This window comes from Lingula anatina, chromosome 10 (genome assembly GCF_051362555.1).
Source record: "Lingula anatina isolate TDL-2025a chromosome 10, LinAna3.0, whole genome shotgun sequence".
Classification (NCBI taxonomy): Eukaryota; Metazoa; Brachiopoda; class Lingulata; order Lingulida; family Lingulidae; genus Lingula; species Lingula anatina.
Genome location: NC_141776.1, coordinates 18,561,381 through 18,580,958, shown reverse-complemented (window position 1 = coordinate 18,580,958; position 19,578 = coordinate 18,561,381). Strand labels below are relative to the sequence as shown.

The 19,578-nt window shown below is 38.1% G+C and overlaps 2 protein-coding genes across 6 annotated transcripts; both read left to right on the top strand.

Moving 5' to 3' along the window:
- The first annotated feature begins 86 nt into the window (after positions 1-86).
- Positions 87-6,743, top strand: LOC106160295 (putative methyltransferase-like protein 24). 3 transcript variants are annotated; one of them, XM_086996843.1, is made up of 7 exons: positions 87-1,226; positions 2,688-2,707; positions 3,207-3,370; positions 4,013-4,150; positions 4,674-4,748; positions 5,272-5,428; positions 6,200-6,743. In XM_086996843.1, exons 1-7 carry the CDS (start codon positions 1,148-1,150, stop codon positions 6,482-6,484), a joined length of 918 nt encoding a protein of 305 aa, XP_086852969.1. In that variant the 5' UTR covers positions 87-1,147; the 3' UTR covers positions 6,485-6,743. The 3 variants fall into 3 exon arrangements, with proteins under 3 accessions (XP_086852969.1, XP_086852970.1, XP_086852971.1); XM_086996844.1 differs by lacking the exon at positions 4,674-4,748; XM_086996845.1 differs by lacking the exons at positions 4,013-4,150; positions 4,674-4,748.
- A 175-nt stretch (positions 6,744-6,918) lies between these two features.
- Positions 6,919-13,261, top strand: LOC106160285 (putative methyltransferase-like protein 24). 3 transcript variants are annotated; one of them, XM_013536838.2, is made up of 7 exons: positions 6,919-8,423; positions 9,476-9,495; positions 10,354-10,517; positions 10,860-10,997; positions 11,231-11,305; positions 11,879-12,044; positions 12,853-13,261. In XM_013536838.2, exons 1-7 carry the CDS (start codon positions 8,357-8,359, stop codon positions 13,135-13,137), a joined length of 915 nt encoding a protein of 304 aa, XP_013392292.2. In that variant the 5' UTR covers positions 6,919-8,356; the 3' UTR covers positions 13,138-13,261. The 3 variants fall into 3 exon arrangements, with proteins under 3 accessions (XP_013392292.2, XP_086852972.1, XP_086852973.1); XM_086996846.1 differs by having other exon boundaries at positions 6,919-9,297; XM_086996847.1 differs by having other exon boundaries at positions 11,879-12,103; positions 12,853-12,971.
- The last annotated feature ends 6,317 nt before the right edge of the window (positions 13,262-19,578 follow it).

Below are 19,578 nucleotides of genomic sequence, written 5' to 3'. Positions count from 1 at the left end.
TGAAACATTGCTTTATCTTAAAAAAAGCGGAAAGGCTTTTGCTACACGCCCATACGTCGTCTGCAGTGCAGAATCTGATGTGGTGACACGTGGTTCAAAGTCTCGCGTTATTTAAGAAAAACGCGATTTTTTCCTCCTTTGGTGTTTCTCCCAACCTAAATTACCTGTAGTTGCGTAGTGGCCGTAGTTTGAATTTGATTATAACTGTTAAAAGTATATTTTGAAGGCATTTTCTAGACTTTGCCAATTTCCGTAAAGCTTCGACATGTATGACAGGTATCATATATTGTCAAATAACGCTACAGGATTTGTTGGTTTAGTGGTAACGTCCATGGTACTACCCACTCATATAATAAAATGTGTATATAATACTCATTAATACACAAAAGACCAGCAGGCCTTATCATATGGAAATGACTTACTTGCCTTTGGTCACGCATAACCACGGATATTTCACTTGTCTTCCTTGCTTTTCACAGCATTGCCGGAAAACTGGAGTTATAAGGTCCGTTCACGATAAAACTATCATACTAAGTAGTTCGAACTAACTGTTGCTGTATCCAAGCAGCTTGAGAAGTCTGAGAAACTCCTCCTGTTCCCAACGTACTAGTATATCATCATTGGATCCTCATTGGATTATCCTCTGGTCAGTTATCCTTTGGGTAGAGTGGTATTTCCTAAATGCTAGATATTAATTTTTGCCTGTAATATTGCTATCCGGGTGTTACATAGCCACTATCATCAGGATAACTGTCCATTGAAAAACATTTTTATCACTTGCTCAGTTTTATCCGTAGGGTGGTATTGAAATAGGGCCTAGCTTTTAATGTATTCTACCTAACACCACGAGGAAGCTTGTCAATCTGTAAACCTGATTGCATTCAGCGAAAGTTCCCGCGGAGTTAATTCGAACTACCTATAGTACGATAGTTTTACTGTGAACGAGCCCGTATTGACACGCTGTAGTTATCCAGCTCACTTTGCGCTGCTCATGCGTTCCTGGTGCACTGTGCCGGTAGATAAAATATTTTCCCCGCTGGCATATATTTTCAGTAATTTGAGTTCAATCGTCTTGTTGTACGTGTAAGATTTCCAGGAGGACGGAGAGAGTGGTTTTGTATTTACCGGGATATAACAAAAGAGAGCGATGAAAAGAAGAAGATCCACATTAATCGCGGTTGCAGTAGTAGTAGGTCTACTTGTGAGTGCTTCACTCGTCTATAAACGTAAGTATGGATTGATAATGAAATTTAGCAATACGGTATTACTTCCAGGGTCAAATTATTAAATAGAAGTAAAAAGTATTTGGTGCTTAGCATGGGGAGGCGTTTGTGCTGCAAATTGGTGAAATAAGCCCCCTATTTTACATATTGTTCGTTTATTTTCACTTTACCTCGAACAATCTCCCCAAGTCGTCCATCCAATAAATGTACAGAATGAAATTCCTCATCTTTATACTACTGTGGCGGATTAAGGAGAGAGAGAAAGAAAGAAAGAAAGAGAGAGAAAAGCGAATGATTATTCAATAATTATGATTATTTTTAGCCTTAGGACCCCCACCCCTAGTTAAATGCGCCAGTGTGGAAATTCACGGCTTTTTTAATATGCGCCCATTTACTAAGAGAAAAAGAATTACTGTCAACACGTCACTGCACGAAATAAGTGTGGACATCTTTTAAAATTTCTTAGGTTTCTTTATAATTGGAGTTGATGGCTATAGTTTTAGAGAGGAACATCATGAGACAGTACCAAGTTTAGAAACCAGGTCCTTGTACAATGTGTATCTACAGTGTATATCTACTGCTATATTGAAGCCATTAGTGATCGAAGCCCTCTGTGTTTTCAGTTCATATGCATATAGTTCTTAATTGAAATGATATGTTTTATGCCGCCGCTATGGATGGTTCTGCTTTTCTGAATGCGATGAATAGCCCGTAAAATATAGGGGCCTATATACCTGGAGCAGACTAAAGTAAATTTATTTTACAGACTTGACATTATTAATTTGAAATATATTGCTCCAAATAATTTGTCTTCGATTTTTCCTCTTTCTCTGACTGATAAATGAAAACAAGGATTTCAATTGGATTTTTATAGCTTTTAATTGCCTTCATTGTTATTGTGACATCAGTTCTTTAATTGAATTCACCGAATTAAGACAACAAGAATAAGTGGCAGATTCTAAATCATACAACAACCATAAAAGCGTTTATAATTATCATCTGTGAAATAGCTATATACTTCACAAAGGACGCTCATATCAGTGTCTAATCAAGGCAGTGGTCAGTGGTGCGTCTGGCCTCATCTGGCTGCTACCAGGGCTTTCAAGCGGCAAGGAAGTCCTTAAAAGTTTCGAAGAATTTGATTTGGAATAACATTACAGGCCCAGTTCACAGCTTGTCCAATTTGCTTCAGATGTGTTGTAGCACCAGAAGGCCATTGATTCGACTAGTAACAGTCGCGCTGTTCTTTGGTTCTGCTAGTACATGTAATCTGCATATACAAGTGCTGTGTGTGGACGGGTATTTTCATCTTGTAAAATAAAGCTTTTCCTAGCGACTTGGTTCAGGAGCAACACAAGTTGAAGAAAAACAATGCATTTTACGTGACATGTGTTTTAATTCTGAAATACTCCATATTAAAAATCGATACTGTATAATGGTATACTTTTTTTTATTCATTTACAGATAGGAAATCATGGCAGATGGTAAGATGACAAGATACTACGGGTGGGAAGCCACCATCTAAAATTTATGTAGTCATTATTTTGTATGGCTAACTAAATTAGCATCATTTCCGAACACGAAAACAGTTTCTGCACGTGGTGACTCTTAAGGCAGTTAAAATTGCACTCTATCATTCGCTATCTTTTACTTTGGTTGTACTTTGCTTATTATTTCCAATTAATGGAGGTGAAAGCCAATACCTTTACAACATAGTTGTTTGCATAGCCGCCGTATTCAAGCCCATATCTTGTTTAAATATTTTAATATTGCAATATTATTATTAAAATAACTTAACCCAGTGGCATTCAGCGGGAGTCCCCGCGACGTTCCGTAGGATCAGTCTATGTAGACCTATAGTTTCATTGGAAGCGAGTCTTAATTCTCTTAGTTACTTTTTAAGATAAAGCAACATTTGAACAATAGCGCGGCGTATTGTTTATGACGAAGACTTCACAAATATCCCATTTTCTTTAATTAAAGACCCAGTATCCTACAAAGTCGGTGGACAGCAGGTACATCTACTCCGAGTTGTTTCCTATGCTCGAAAAGGTTGATTATTCTCCAGAGGCAATGCAAGCATCTGTTACAAACATCTCCTGTAAGAATGGCTCGAACTATGATGCCATGGAAAGGGACTTCACCAGGTGAGATATTTGGCAGTGTATCTAAACTCAGTTTATTATTGCCAGTAGCCAGCAATTTTTAAGTTGTTTTACAAAAAGGTGGACTTCCTTATCCCCCTTAGTTGGCCCAAACTGAGAAAGGACATAGATCTTAGATCACATTTTAGTGAGAGCTGTACAAAATGGCGGGGCTCTCGATTCCATAACCGCTTCCATTCCCTCCCATACACACACACACACACACACACACACACACACACACACATTCGCCTCAACGCCAACGGTCCTGTACTAGTAGTTTGTTCTCTCTCTTTATTTTTCAAAATATCATCAACAGCACATTGATCTTATTATCATCGCAAATTTCAAATTGGTCCGAAAAATCGTGACATTTTCACCAGTTTTTTTAATCAAGGGTTCGTTGGTCCCAAGGCCCTAGAGTGGACATTCGGGGCAATGAACCTTCGGACTATTGCTACGGCCCCATTTCAAACACAATACTGGCATAAGACCTCGCACACTGCGAGTTATGTACTGCAATGAAACGGTCAAGTTACATGAGAACTGAACCATCAAACAGTCTTATTCAGTACTCATTGAATGTCTTTGGGGGAATGTCATCTGCTGCATTTAACACTTAGCTAGCGTCGCGTTCGTTTCAAGGTATCTTCTTAAAACACAGTTCGACTGTCGACACAGGGTAAGGGCTGGTAGGAGTGAATTTGAAGATGGCGGCTGGGAGGTTTGCTTGGATCCCCCCTTCAATATAGTTCGTGGGAAATGTTTGGTCTACTCGTTCGGGTAAGAAAGTCCAGCAGTCTTTTGTTTTTAATATTTTGTTGTAGTAGAAGAAAAGCAATCGACAGATTCATTTTAGTTTATTATGTTGTACAAATTAATACGAATACGTGTTTCACTCAACAATGATACAGAATTGTAAATCTTAAACTGAGTCATTTGACAAGTATTTGTTCAATACCAACAGGCCTGTAGCCAGCAATTTCAAAAGGGGGGTTCCTCTTCTGAAAAAGTGGAGCTTTTACCATGAAACCTTCATGTGCCTAGATAATTTTTTTACCCAGAGGGGACCTTTTCCCAGCAAAAGGTGGGGTCTTTCGAACCCCCCGAACCCCCTGGCTACGGGCCTGACCAATGTTGTTTACCTATATTGATGACTTAAAAGCTTTAAAATGTAGTTTCAGTATTGACGGAATAATTTTGGTTATGTTGTAGATACAATGTATACTGGTAATTACATATATGTGTTTTGCTAGTATTAAATGCATACTCAAACTGGTTACTTTAATGCTTTAATTGATCCCAGTATCAACAATGAATGGTCGTTTGACGATTACATGGACAAAAAGTTGGGGTGCACTGTCCACGCGTTCGATCCTAGGTATGTACTGGTGTGATCTTTTATTCTACATGTACCTAGGTCACCATTAAGCACCTCAGTAGGTGCCCTATAATAGGCCAATAAGTTGTATCAGCGTTAGGGTGTGACACGTTAGGGTAATTACACGTGAATATTTGAACAGGTTCAAGGAGAATAGTACGGAGCCCCGCAGGGGTCACTCAATTTTTTTTTATCTCGAGCGCTCGACTTAATATTTAATAGAATGGATTAAAACAAATGCCATGTTTTATCTAAAAGGCTCACAAATTTGAAGGCAATGCCACTTACGCTCGTACTGACTGTATCATTTTCAAAATTGGCAATAAGGGCCTACATTAAACCTGACACTGCTACAGATTATGGGTCTTTCATTTATTTTGTTTTTCCCACCACTCTGTTGACCATAGACTTGTCCAATATAGCTATAGGGCAAGGAGGATTGTTGAGAATCCAGATTTGCTGTCAGATGACCCCCTCTAATCCCCTGAGCTTTCTGGCAACGTTTAATCCGTATTTATTTCAGTATGGCTGAGAAGACAGACTTTTCTCGATCAAGAAACATCAGATTTCATCCTATAGGAATTGGAGGCAAAAACAGCCTCGTGCTTAAAAAGGGACAGAAAGCAAAGTGGCCATTGGCTACTCTCGGCACCATATTGAAGTTATATGGACATGAAAATGTGAGTAATACTTAATATTCGTTGACACTATGGGTCTGTTTCGATCTATCCAACTCTGGATAGATCTGGATAGATCCGGGTACTCTTGCTGAATGTAATCAGATTAACTAAATGACACGCCTTCTCCTTACCCTCTACCAGGGCGACAGATTGATTTTTCACAGATATTCACAGATAGCTAGGTCTCTAGATAAATAGACAGTCATTTTGGCTCTCAGTCGACTCAGCCAAAAATGTCCACAATAATAACTGAGACCCTGGTAGAGGGTACCTTCTCCTGGCTATAGTATGCAATCATATTAACTGCAGGGGCGGATTTAGGCCGCCTTCTGGGTCTTCTGGAAGACGATCAGATTTTCAAGTTTACATGGATGGGTATCTAATTTTTTCTGTTGGAAGACTGTCAAAAAAAGGAGGATGGATCAATAAAGATAATTTGGAAGACTGTCAGAAAATATAGCTGGATCCGCCCCTGAGTTACTGAATGACATGCCTTCTCCTGGCTGTCAGTAGAAGAGAGGAAAGCTGATGATTGAACGAGTATGTTGGAAACATGAGAAAGTGAGTTAATCTGTTAAACTGATTGCATTCAGCGAGAGTCCCCGCGGATGTGGATCGATCTACGCAGACCGATAGTGTCCTAAGGGATGAGCCCCAAGAATTTTGTTTTGAAGGATATCTTAAATCAAGATTGTTCCAAACAAAAATGTTGTTCTAGCTTTGGTTCAGAAACAATGTTTTCTTTCACGATATTTTTATTTTGTGTTTCAGAAAACATTAGATTATTTGAAAATTGATGTCGAGGGAGCCGAATGGGACAGTTTACCCACAATGTACCGTGAGGGCGTCTTGGCACGTGTCAAGCAACTTGGGATCGAAGTCCACTGGCTTCCGAAAGAAAAAGACTTAAAAACAGTATTGGAACTTCACAAGTTAGGTTTCAGAATTTATTACGGAAGACGAAACTACTACTCGCGAAAAAAATCGGATGTCACTGGAAGGACTATCAATGACTGTATTGAAGTTCATTTTGTTAATATTAATTTCATAAATTAAAAGCGAACCTGTGGCATACACTGTAAAAACAGCGTTTAGCTCCTTAACACATTTCTAAGCGCCTGATTTGTCTCATTTTTTTTTTTTTTTTTTTTTTGCAACTCTCCACAGCATGTTGCACGCTTCAAAGCATGTTGCACCCGTTAAACCTGAATAGGATTGGCAATATGACGCGTTTTGCGGAGATATAAAATTTATTGAATCAGGCCGATACACACCAATAATACAATATAATAAATAAAAAAAGGGACAGTTCACTTCTTATATACCGCACTACTGATGCGTCTCAGCGTAGTTTACGGACGCCTGGTAATTTTTGGCCCAAATGCAATCTGGGTGTCGACGCTACTGCCTCCCTGGGGAGGTTATAGCCCGGCACGCCGTATGAAGCACAGCACAGCACAGCAGGTATCGTTTATGATAATAAACATGATAATCTTTATATAATAAGCTCTAGCACATTTTTACTTCAGTGTATGAACAATAAATATATAAGTAGCGTAATGAAATATTTAAAGATTTAGCATATATACTTAAATATAAATTATAACATACAGGCAGTAGAACGTGTGGTGACTGAATGACACATTGGGTTTAATATTAATATCTGATTTATTACATATAGCTCTCATTTAGAAAGTAATTTATTGTTATTATCAGGCCTTCTCACTAAATGTTTTATTGTATCATTCTGTCATATTGCTGTATTATGATTTGCCTTGAAAGAGTAATATGCCCCCAGACGGAGTCGAACCCAGGTTCGCCAGCTTAGAAGGCGGGTACTATAACCACTGGGCCATCCAATACAGATGGATGCTGACGATCACATCTCCAAAAATGAATGGCTTCTTGAGTTTATCCAAATTTTGAAAGTGAAGACCTCTTTTAGTTTGTTTTTCTAATTCCTGGAGGTTGGACCCCACCCTTTCCAAAACCCCACATCCGCCTGTGAATATAATGCTTCCTACTAACCAGTTATCATTTAGGTCTAAAGTAAAGACATAGTTGGATATATTTTAATATTAAAATAAGGAATCAGAATAAAATGCACTTTTATACCATGGTAGACCCGAAACATGGCCTGTAGGGAGGTTTTAGCCATTGCTTCCCTTTATCCTCTACCAGGGCGACAGATTGATTTTCCACAGATATTCACAGATATGTCTGTAGATAAATAGACAGTCATTTTGGTCTGATGCCGATTCAGCAAAAATTGTCCACAATAATAGCTGCGGCCCTGGTAGAGGGTAGCTCCCTTTAATTACAGGATTTTAACAAAAGTCACTCAGTAATTAATACACATATTCAGAAAAGTAACCAGTTATGGCAAGGAAGTCCACTAAATGTCCGAGCAGGTTGGACCACGTGTTTAGCAGTTCCACACGTTTAGCAGCTCCACGCGCTTAGCAGCTCCACGCGCATAGCAGAGGAGATGCTCAGCCTATGTGTTTAGCCTTGCGATAATCTCACCGCGATTGGGTAGCTGTTATATTTGGTTTGATAAATAGAAAGGCAATAATACTTGCGGGTTTGTGTTATATATATATATGCTCCCCTGGTTTTGCGGCCACGTTGTGGTAAGCAAAAAGAAGATATGAATGAAACATTCATGATTAGGCAAGCTGTGTCTCTCTCATATTAGAATACGTTTTTGGTATACGTGGCCGTCAAACCAGGGTACTTAACTCGACGAAGAACAACAGCTCACTTTTAGCTGCTTGAGCGTTACCAGTGTACAGTGCCGGTAGATGAAACATATTCCCTTCTGAGTACTATAGCCATATTCTTCATTTGAGACACCCAGAAGGCGCGGAGTAGCACGAACAGAGGTAGTGCTATTTTGTATTAACGAAGATATAACACAGGAGGCCGATGTTCAGAAAAACAGGTCTGCTGGTGGCATTGGTTGGACTTCTGGGATTTTCACTAGTCTTTCAGCGTAAGTACGGGTGGATTACACAATATATATCTATTTAGTATTTGGTGTATAGCAATTTTAATTTAATTCAGTCTTAAAAAAGACGTATTGTAAGGGCAAGAGAGCCTATGAGCAACACATTTTTAATTTTTAAGCATTCCCCCTTTCATACACTTATTAATTTACTTTTCACCTTAACTTGGACCATCTCCCTTGGATAATTCACCCAAGAAGTCCAAAGATTAAAATAATGGACATTCCTCTTTTTGTATCCCGTTGATACATGTACATGAAGTTCCCGGGAAGAGAGAAGCTTATATATTAATATGAAGGAGGCGTCTTCTGTCTTGCCTGTATGGATTTTAAATAAAATTTTAATACACATTTTTTAATATGCCCCATATACCATGCTCCAAACGTATGTGGTCTATACCGGTATTTCCCTGACTGTAGCGGGTTGAAGACAGAAGACGACGCTCTCAGCTGAAATATGAAACCGCTGTCCTAGCAAACATAACGTTATCACAACGTTACCATAAAGTTTATATAAACAAAATACGTTATGGTAACGGTTAATAACGTTCTGTTTTTGTTGTGGTGTGATTGTATTAGTTAACTTACATGTTCACACGAATCAAGATTAAAAACGTATTTTTTTCTGTATCAGACACTACTCTATGACAACGCGGTCTCAAGTTTCTAAAATTTCTCGGATGGGGGCATATCATTCCTCTGAATTAAAGATGGATGCAAGGACATTTAATATTGGATGGCGGAATCAGTAAGCGAAAGCATGGTTCTGATGGTTGTAGAGACTGGAAACTAATGAGCATGTTCAGAAAGACATACCGTGGCTCCTCTGGTGAGCGCCAGTACCATCACCAGATCTAGGAAGGTGAATCGCGATTTTGTTTCTATGTGTGAACTCAAACGCCCGAATTTAGATAAGCGAGTTAGAAACGCGATTCTAACACACTTATCTTAATTCATTTTTAACGTGGTTATTGTGTGGTAGTCCGTAACCAGTCTCTCTATTTATGATAATAACCACACATTTTTTATTCATTTTGCAGATAAGAAAATATGGAAGATGGTAAGTTGACAATATATTCAAGATTGGGCCCTGTGAAGAAAGATGTTTTTTTATTTAAAAAAAGTGAAATGATTGATGGGTCATAAAAAAGAAAAGAAAAAAACATGGTTAATAAGGTTTCTCAGAACCCAACATTTTATTTTTGTCACATTTTATTTTGAGCAACATCTGTCTTAAAGATGAGAAATTAAGGTTAAAAATCAATTTTACAAAAATCAACCTTCTATGGGGCCGAAGTACTTTCCTGTTCCCTGCAAACACAGAACGTTTAGTACCGTTACCATAACGTTACCAGAACGTTTATTGCTAATAGTTATAAATATTATAGCAACGTTATATTAACGTTCTGTGTTTTTACTGGGTGTTTATGATTTAATAATTCAGTTGTATTGGTGAAATATACACCCATCAATGACGCCATTTTTTTTAATATTTGAAAAAAAACTAAATTAAGAGTAAATAAACCATTAATTCTTGAATGACACACATTACGGAGCGTACAATAAATATTTAGCACCTTTTTACAATATTTCAACAAATATTAGATAAAAAGTTATTTTAAAACAAAAGCTATTGGAAAATGATTACAAAAGAAGTAAATTTTGACTTAAGTCTCTTAGATAATTATCTAATCAGCGCCATGGATCAGCGTATCGACACAAATGAAAATAACTCTTACATGTACTCACTGAGACATAAGATTTTTTTTTTTTTTTTTTTTTTTTTTTTTTTTTTTTTTTTTTTTGAATACTGGAATTCCAAGATTTAATTTCATTATGATGGGTCCATATGTTCTTTAAGGTGTGCTTTGCATTATTTATGATTAAGCCATAACAAATCAATTTTTTCCTTTTAAAGGTCCAGTATCCTGCAAAGCCAGTGGGCAGTAGGTATATCTATTCCGAGTTGTTTCCTATGCTAGAAAAGATGGATTATTCTCCAAAAGCCATGCCAGCTACAGTTTCAAATACCACAACTAAGGAAGCGGCTACCTACGACGCTATGGAAAGGGACTTCACCAGGTGCTTTACCCAAAGCCATTTAAATAATCAATTTATTATTACTATCTTGAATTTAAAAGTAGGATATAATACAGTGAGCCTAGGTTTAAACGGCCCTGCTACACTCTAGCGTACTTGTGTACAGAGGAAAGTGCATTCAGGAGTATGGCATCACCCGTATAAGATTGAACGTATATTAAGTGCTTTCTCTATACATAGGTTATTTGTCGCTGCTTTCACGTTCATACTCATACGCCGAAAAAATCGTGATTTAGTAAGTACAAAGATGCGAGTGAAATAAATTGCAGATGTTATATTCATTATACCGCTGTTGGAGTGTAATTTCCATGCTTGTCGTCCTAGGTATCTTCTTAGAGCTCAGTTCGACTGTCGCCACAGGGTTAGGGCTGGCAGGAAAGAATATCAAGATGGCGGCTGGGAGGTTTGTTTGGATCCCCCCTTCAATATGGTTCGTGGGGAATGTTTAGTCTATTCATTTGGGTAAGAAAATCAAGCTGTTTTTTGTTTTGATCTTTTGTTAAAGTAGTTTAAAGGCAATGGACAGATTAATTCCAGTTTATTATGTTGAACAAATTATTATGACTCCGTGTTTAGCTCAACAATAAAACAGAATTTCTAAATCTTACATGGAGTCGTTTTACAAGTTTTTCTTGAATAACACTGTTCTCTACCTACATTGATGATTTAAAAGCTTTAAAAAAATGTTATTTCAGGATCAATAATGAATGGTCGTTTGATGACTACATGGACACAAAGTTTGGATGCCAGGTACACTCATTCGATCCAAGGCATGTACTTTTCAGATAAATTAAACAAATTCCTTAATTCCCAATGTAATTTCAGATCAATTTCAACATCAAAACCACCTGTAAACAGAAAAGAAATAGGCAGATATCAATGATATACCATTGCACACATACACGTATGTCGACCGATGTGGTAAAAATTACATTTGTGTATTAGAACATATTTGTCAAAATAGCAATTGTCTTATTGTACATGACACACCATCTCGTTCGCTTGATCTTTGGTCTCTTTTTCAGTTAACATCATGAGTTTTTAGTTATGTTAATAGTCGAAAGCTCCCCGTTTTTTCTGGGAGGGTACTGGGTATTCCGTATATTCAACAAAAATAAAATGCATGTCGTATAGAAGGTCACTGCCATAGCTACACACCATTTCAAGATTTTATTTCAGCCACTCTGTGAGATCAAAAGCACTATGTTGGCAAGCGCGTGCATGAGCTGCTAAAATGCTTGTTCCTGCTAATTGTCTTCTGAAATTCAAAATTCTACTATTTGACTTCTCTTCCCCCACCCCGACTGTAGTAAACTTTCTGACAAATGCTGTATTATTTCCAGCATGGTTGAGAAGACAGACTTTTCTCGGTCGAAAAACATCCGATTTCATCCTATAGGCATTGCAGGCACAAACGGCTACGTGGAACGTAAATTAAAGAGAGGGAAAAGAGAAAATTGGCGTATGGCAACCCTCGGCACCATATTGCAGTTGTACGGACACGAAAACGTGAGCAATGCTTTTGTTTTTAAGGCAGTCTAAAAAAAGCTCCTGAGAATTATTGTTGAGTAAGTTACACATGTCTATTAACATTTTTTGATCGCTGTGAATAACTTAGACATAACTTAGACTTAATACAAACTGAAGGATGGCTTTCTCCATAATTTGGTGGACAAACCGGTGTGTCAGAAATGGTAGTCCTCTAGGAACCGCAGTCCGTTCACCATAACTTTGTATAGGTGACATACGTCCCTTATACTAACCCCAATACTCCGACTAACTCTAACCTGTACTAATCATACGGGACCCTGGTCTTCCATTCCTAGGTCTACTATTCCTGGCATACCGGCATGATAAAACAAATAGTACAAGTCTCTTGGTGACTACGAAAACGGTCCCAGTGAGCGGAAATACCCACCTTCGTCGCCTCCTGTCTTGTTTATGTCACTACATTGAGAGGCATTTCAATTCCCCATCTATGGTTAACTTATGGCCTTCGTTAAAATGTGCTATTCTACCCAGCCGACACAGAACGTTATAATAACGTTACAATAATGTTTTATGAAAAACAACGTAAAGGTAACGTTATGGTAACGGTATAATACGTTGTATGTTTGCTTTGTAGCTGTTGGAACTTTATTATGTGTTTAAACGTTGACTTATTAAAGATTAAACTATCATACAGGCCAGTTATGTGGTGACTGAACCATCATTTGAACAATTTTCAAACGACAATCTTATTATGCGTTTGCACAATGTTCATTTTCCTGACGTTCCTAAAGAATTCATGTTTTAACACTTAGCTTTTTTATTTTAGAAAATATTGGATTATTTGAAAATGGATGTTGAAGCATCGGAATGGGACAGTTTACCTACAATATACCGTGAGGGCATCTTGTCACGTGTCAAGCAACTTGGGATCGAAGTTCACTGGCTACCGAAAGAAAAAGACTTAAAAACAGTATTGGAACTTTACAAGTTAGGTTTCAGAATTTATTACGCGAAACGAAACTACAATTCGCGAAAGACTACGGATGCTACCAACAGAACTATTAACACTTGCCTTGAGGTTCATTTTGTTAATATTAATTTTATAGAATAAAAGGGATTCCGGTGTGATGTTTACTGTAATTGCACTTTAGTGATTGTTGCAGTGTAAAATTATTTCTGTTTTGCTTTAAGTCCAATAAATGAATAAAAACGCAAAGAACCCCTCTTTTTCTGATTTGATAAATGTATCGAGTCCACTTTTCATCCTATAACAGCAATGGCAATAGTTGTGTGTACAGGCGAGTCCAGATGACGCGACAGAACATGAGCGCTACCAGTTTTGTGGTGGCAGTGTATTAGTTGTGGTGCCGTTTTATCATTTTACCACCATCTGCTGTATGTGAAATTCTAATATCAGTGGTAATGACCTTCTCCCAATAGGTTATAGAGCCATTCAATAAGGTGACAACGCATGTACTAGTGCTCGAAAGAGTTGCCACGTAATTCTTACAGCAGTAGAACGTCCACAAAATGAACAGACCTGCTGATATGCCCCCAACAGAACATCTGTGGGATCCTGTAGCGTTACCACTTCATCCCCAGCGGTAGATCTCAATCAGCTCGCTCAGTGGCTCGGCCAAGAATGGAATTCCATCCCACGGCAGTTGCTCAAGACTTTATCTCAATGAGGAGGCGCTGTGAAACGTGTGTCGTTTCTTGAGGCGGACACACGCGATACTACTTGAGCTTTGAATTATTTTTTTGTGATGATGACGAAAAGCAAATCGTTTCTTAAGGGAGAAAACGAATCCGTCATTTCATCAAGGCGCTTTAAATTTGATGAAAGGCCGAAAGATCAAAGTCCTTCCTCATAGGTAGACAACACGTTTTTTGTCTTAAAAGACGATTTTCCTTCACTGTCTTTATTATTCTTCTGGCTGTTTTTATACTTAGTCAATGATGTTTGCCAATAACTGCCAAAAAATCTACCATTATTTGTAAAGTATGAAAAAGGCTCAGTTTTTGAAAACAAGCCGCACCACACAAGCGTAGGATTGGGAGGTGGGGAGGGGTAGCCGTGGATACCTCCACCCCCTTTTCCAGCCACGTCAATCGTTAATAGCCCAGGAAGCAGGGGGTGGGGTTTTAAATATATATGTTAATTAGCCAACATCACTGGTCGAATTACCTAAAATTATATTATTCTAAAAGCACAATTCTAACATAAAGCGCAACAAGTAGGTCGCATTGGAAAAAATTATTCCATTCTGAAGTTCTGTTGTCAAAAGAATACAAGCAGTTCTTAATGGAACTGTGAGTAAATATATTGAAAGTATATGTGACAAAAAGAAATAAAAAAAACAGCAGTTATTTTACCCCGACCGAGGTAAGTGATGTCATAAAGACTCAATGTGATGTCTCTGACAATGGATATTTGATTGTTGCTTTAACCAATGCTTTAGGATCTGCTATTACCTGTTTAATGTAGGTTTTAACTTATTAATAAATAAAATTTCTTTAATTTCCCTTTCTGTTTGGGTTGTGTCCCTAGTGAATTTATAAAATGGGAATACCGTAAAGTCCTTGTTTTTGTTTATAGAACATTCACTTATCAACCAAAATAAACAAACCCCCTGAAGATGCGATGAAACCGGTCAGGGTAAAATAACTGCTGTTTTTTATTTCTTTTTGACACACACACACACACACACACACACACACACACATAGCCAATCGAGTTTTACAGTACGTTGACATGCAGCGATGAAATAAAGACAATGTCCGTGCATATTTCGGAGTACGTGTGCAAGGCACTGAAAGTTACGATAGGGCCTCAAATGTATTTATTTACCGTGCGTTGTGTGGGAGTGCGGCGCATTGACCGAAGAACACCGCACGACGTTGAAACGCTGCCCGCGAAGAGCGAATAACAGTGTAGCATATTACATTTTATTTTCAAGTGTGTGAATATTTGTCCTGATTGTTATTCACAACTTTGTCAATAATGACACCAATTTTAGAGGACTTTTACAGATTTATCTCGGCTTAAAAAAGACTGTTTTACTAAAGTTTTTAATTAAATCAGCGCCGTGGCTCAGCGAATCGCCACAAATATGAAACATCTTTTACTCAAATATGAGTATATGAGTATTTTTCTGCATAATCACATAATTCCCTTTTTTAATTGGATCATGAAGGCACCAGAGGTTCTTCAAAATGCTTTATGTATTATTTACGACGAAGCCTGTAACAGTACAGTGTATTTACTTTCAATGTTGTTGAACGGTACCATATCCTAACCACACATGTACACTGTGTGTACTATGTAATATTATGATTATGTGCTATATCAATACGGATCACTATATGAATGAATAATTAATTAGTGCTCGGATGTTTGTCTCAGAGCCCCTAGTTTGGCTCCGCGTCTTGTTTATTTATGATGTCAAAAGTGAAAATTCAAATAAATCACATTGCGTACGATATACCTTAGTCTTTAGGTAAGCGATATTTCATATTTGTGGCAATTCGCTAGCCCACGGCGACCATTTAAACTACTGAAATATATGACAGCAGGGGACGGCATGGTATGCAAATAAAAATACTTAAATGAAACATTCATAGATTCTATGCAAAAGAAGACTTCAATAAAATTATCGCGACAAGGCAAGCTGGATCATTTCCATATGAATGTACGTTTTGGTATACGTTGATGTAAAACCAGGGTTCTTTACTCGACGAAGTAAACCGGTTCACTTTGTGTTGCTTGAGTGCACAGTGCGGGAGATAAAATATATCCCCAGCTGAGAGCATATTGTGCATATTAGATTCCCAGAACTGGTGTGGAGCACCACGGTGTGGAGGGGCACGGACGGAGGGAGTTCTTTTTTTTCGTATTTACGAATATATAGCACAGGAGAGCGATGTGTAGAAAAAAATCTGCACTAATCACGGGTCTTCTAGTGGCATTTGGTGGACTTCTTCTGGGAGCTGTACTCATCTTTCAACGTAAGTACCGACTGATTACACAAAAATATACCAATATAGTATTGGTTGTTTGTAAAAATTCTAATTAAAAACGACGTATTTTAAGGGCAAGAAAGCCTTTGAATATATCGTAAGCATTACCCCTTTCATACATTTATTTATTTGCTTTTCATCTTACCTTGGACCATCTCCCTTAGACAATTCGCCCAAGAAATTCAAAGATTGCTAATGAAAATACCCCTTTTTGTACCACATTGTAAGTTCCCTGAATTTTAAGTAAACTTTTATTGTAGAGTGTTTCAATATGACCCGATGTCAAAAATGGCAAGGTTTATACAGGTACAAGTAGTTTTAGCGAAAGACAGCTCCAAACGTATGTGGTCTATACTGGTGTAACAGGAATGGTAGTCCGCTAGGAACCGTAGCCCGCACCCCGTTTTTTTTGTACAGGTGACATTCGTCCCATATACTAACCCCAATACTCCGACTAACCCTATCCTGAACTAACTGTGATGCTTATATTAAACTACGTTATGGTAACGGTATAATACGCTGTGTGTTTGCTGGTTAGCTGATGGAAGTTCATTATGTGTTTAACGTTGACTTATTGAATGTAAAACTATCACACAGGCCAGTTATTTGGTGACTGAACCATCATTTGAACAATTTTCAAACGACAATCTTATATGCGTTTGCGCAATGTTCGTTTTCCTGTCGTTCATAAATAATTCATGTTTAGCACTATTTTTAAAGAAAATATTGGATTATTCGAAAACGGATGTTGAAGTAACTGTTATGCTGAAAGTCCAATAAATGAAATGAAAACGCATAAAAACTCTTTTTTTCTGTTTTTACCTGTAAATATGTATCGAGTCCAGGTTTTCAACACAAAACAGCAACGGCAGAAGCCGTGTAGACAGGCACGTCTGGGTGAGTAGTAACTTGGAAGCTATACTAACCATGAAGGATGCATATATTTCAGTCAAGGCCATGAGTCCAGAAATGTGGAATAACTCCCTTACTACCTTACGCAATGGTGAGTTTGACCACTTTTTTTCATACGATTTTTACTATTTACCCACGCTTTCCCCCAGTCCAATAATTTTCCGTCAACTCACCCATAAACTCCACGGAACCACACACACACACACACACACACACACACACACACGTAATTATTATTATAATTAGTATTATTATCATTATTATAATTATCTTGTGCTTCTCCCATACTTGAGCCGATGGAAAGAAACTCAGTGTTTTGTGAGAATACACCATATATAATAAATTCGACCACTGCTGTTCTCGGAGGATAATGATGAACACCGTTTTATTTGTTCGTTTGTTTTTAAATACCTCTTCAGGCCTGTGAACTTTTTCGTCGATTCTTCTGTTATGATGACTGGAAGCAAATCGTCAGGTGCTTTAAATATGAGGAAAGGCCTAAAGGACAACGTTATTCCTCATAGGTAGGCAACACGTTCTGTCTCTTTAGAAACGATTTTTTTCTTCACCGTCTTTATTATTATTCTTGCCGTTTTTGTAATTTGTCAATGATGTTTAACGTGAAAATAACTGCCAAATAAATCTACCATTTTTTCCGAATTTGAAAAAGACCTTGTTTTTGAAACCGAGCTTAACCATGCACACAGGCGTAGGATTCCGGGGGGGGGGGGGGGGGGGGGGGGGAGATGAGGGATAGCCGTAGATACCTCCAACATTCTTTCCCAACCACGTAAATCATTAGCAGTTCAGGAAGTGGGGGGGGGGGGGGGGGGGGTTAAATATATGTCCATTTTTTTAATATATGTCAATTAGCCATTAGATATTTACGGCACTAGTGCGTCAACATAAGCACAATTCTAACATAAATCGCAACAAACACAATCTGTCATGTGTCACACTGGAAAAAATTCCATTCTAAATATCTGTGGTCAAACGCATACAAGTATATCGTAATGGGATAGTGATGTAGTTCAAACAATTATATGACAGTCGAGATAGAGTTTTACAGTTGACATGCAACAATAAAAACGATATCCGAGTGTGATTCAGAATTCGGTGCCAAGCACTTCATGTAAGAAGATTGCCTTATATACCGTGTTAATATAAAGGTGCGTTGTGTGGGGGTGCGTATGAATACATGAGTGGCAGCGCATGGACCGAAGAACACATGATGTTGAAATGCTGCCCGCAAAGAGCGAGTAACAGTGCGGCATATTATTTTTTTTTTAATTTCCAAGTGTTAATGGCATGTTTCCCCCTCTCCTCCCCCCCTTTTTTTTGAAAATACATTAAATTAAATCCAAACATTATTCTCATTCGACTGTAAATATTGCAGCCTTTTCTTTTGTTACATTGTTTTCTAAACTGGACCAGAATAATTACTCCAAATGATCGCAAGGCCCAGGGTAATACTTTCAACAGGGCCAGGCGTCACAACAGAAAAGACTGGTAGTCATGGGTCTATTTCTTGGACTGAAAACGCTATCTACTTATATTCATGATGCCACAATGAGTAAATCAGGAGAGATCAGAGATAGATAATAATTCGAGGGGGGGGGGGTGTACCAGATTGGTAAAGGGTCTCAGACTGTTTTTAATTTTATTAGATGTTCACAGATGTGTCTCTGGTTAATCCATGACACAATTACCTGCTGTTGAAACGTGTTCAATGTACGGTCCTGGTACATATAAAGGAGGGGTGTCAGGCATTTTTACTCTTAAGTCATTGAAAACTCCCCTTTACCGTCAGCATTCTATTGTATTTCTTTGCATACAGTGACAGGGCAGGAACTACCAGCTGAAGTGCTTTACGCTTGTCTACCTGCTTCTGAATCTTTAATTGACGACAAGCGTTTACGCACAGGTAGACCGAGTGTAGCAGTCCGCTCCATGTGCTGTTAAATGATTAACAGTGGCAACTGCTCATCACTGTCATTATACTGTATATTTCATTTTGTGCCATATGGTAATTAATTGAGAGAGACATGACAAGACTGGCAATCGTTTTGAAGGTATGGCAAAGGCAGGCAATAACAGGTAATAATGATAACCCGCATGTGTAAGAACTTCAGACAGATCTCTTCATATCACATACGTACATACCTGAACCAACGCTGAGCCTGACGGAAAACAACAAGTCCTTTTCTTCTGATCAAGTCAGCCAAATAAGAGCAACAAAGAGAAACTCATATATTTTCAAATTAGACTTTTATTATTTTTTAATGTATTCTGTTCCTTGTCCCACAAACCAATGAGGTGCGTGTTCTCCTGGTTCCTGGTTCCGGAAATCGACTAGACAAGGCCTATCACTTCTGTCACCACTTGTCTCAAGGACCAGATGGCCATTACGTAGGGTTCCTACTTGTTTATTAGTCTAACCCCAGTTGCACAAATAAATAAATAAATAAATAAATAATACATAAAAAAACTGTTCCCTGGCTAAGAACTTTATTGCCAACGTTACATGGTCACATGCGCACATCTTCCCCTATCAGGAACAGTGTTACAGAGCTCTCATGGAAATCCTATAATCAACTGAGCCAAAGGACCGAATTCAGTT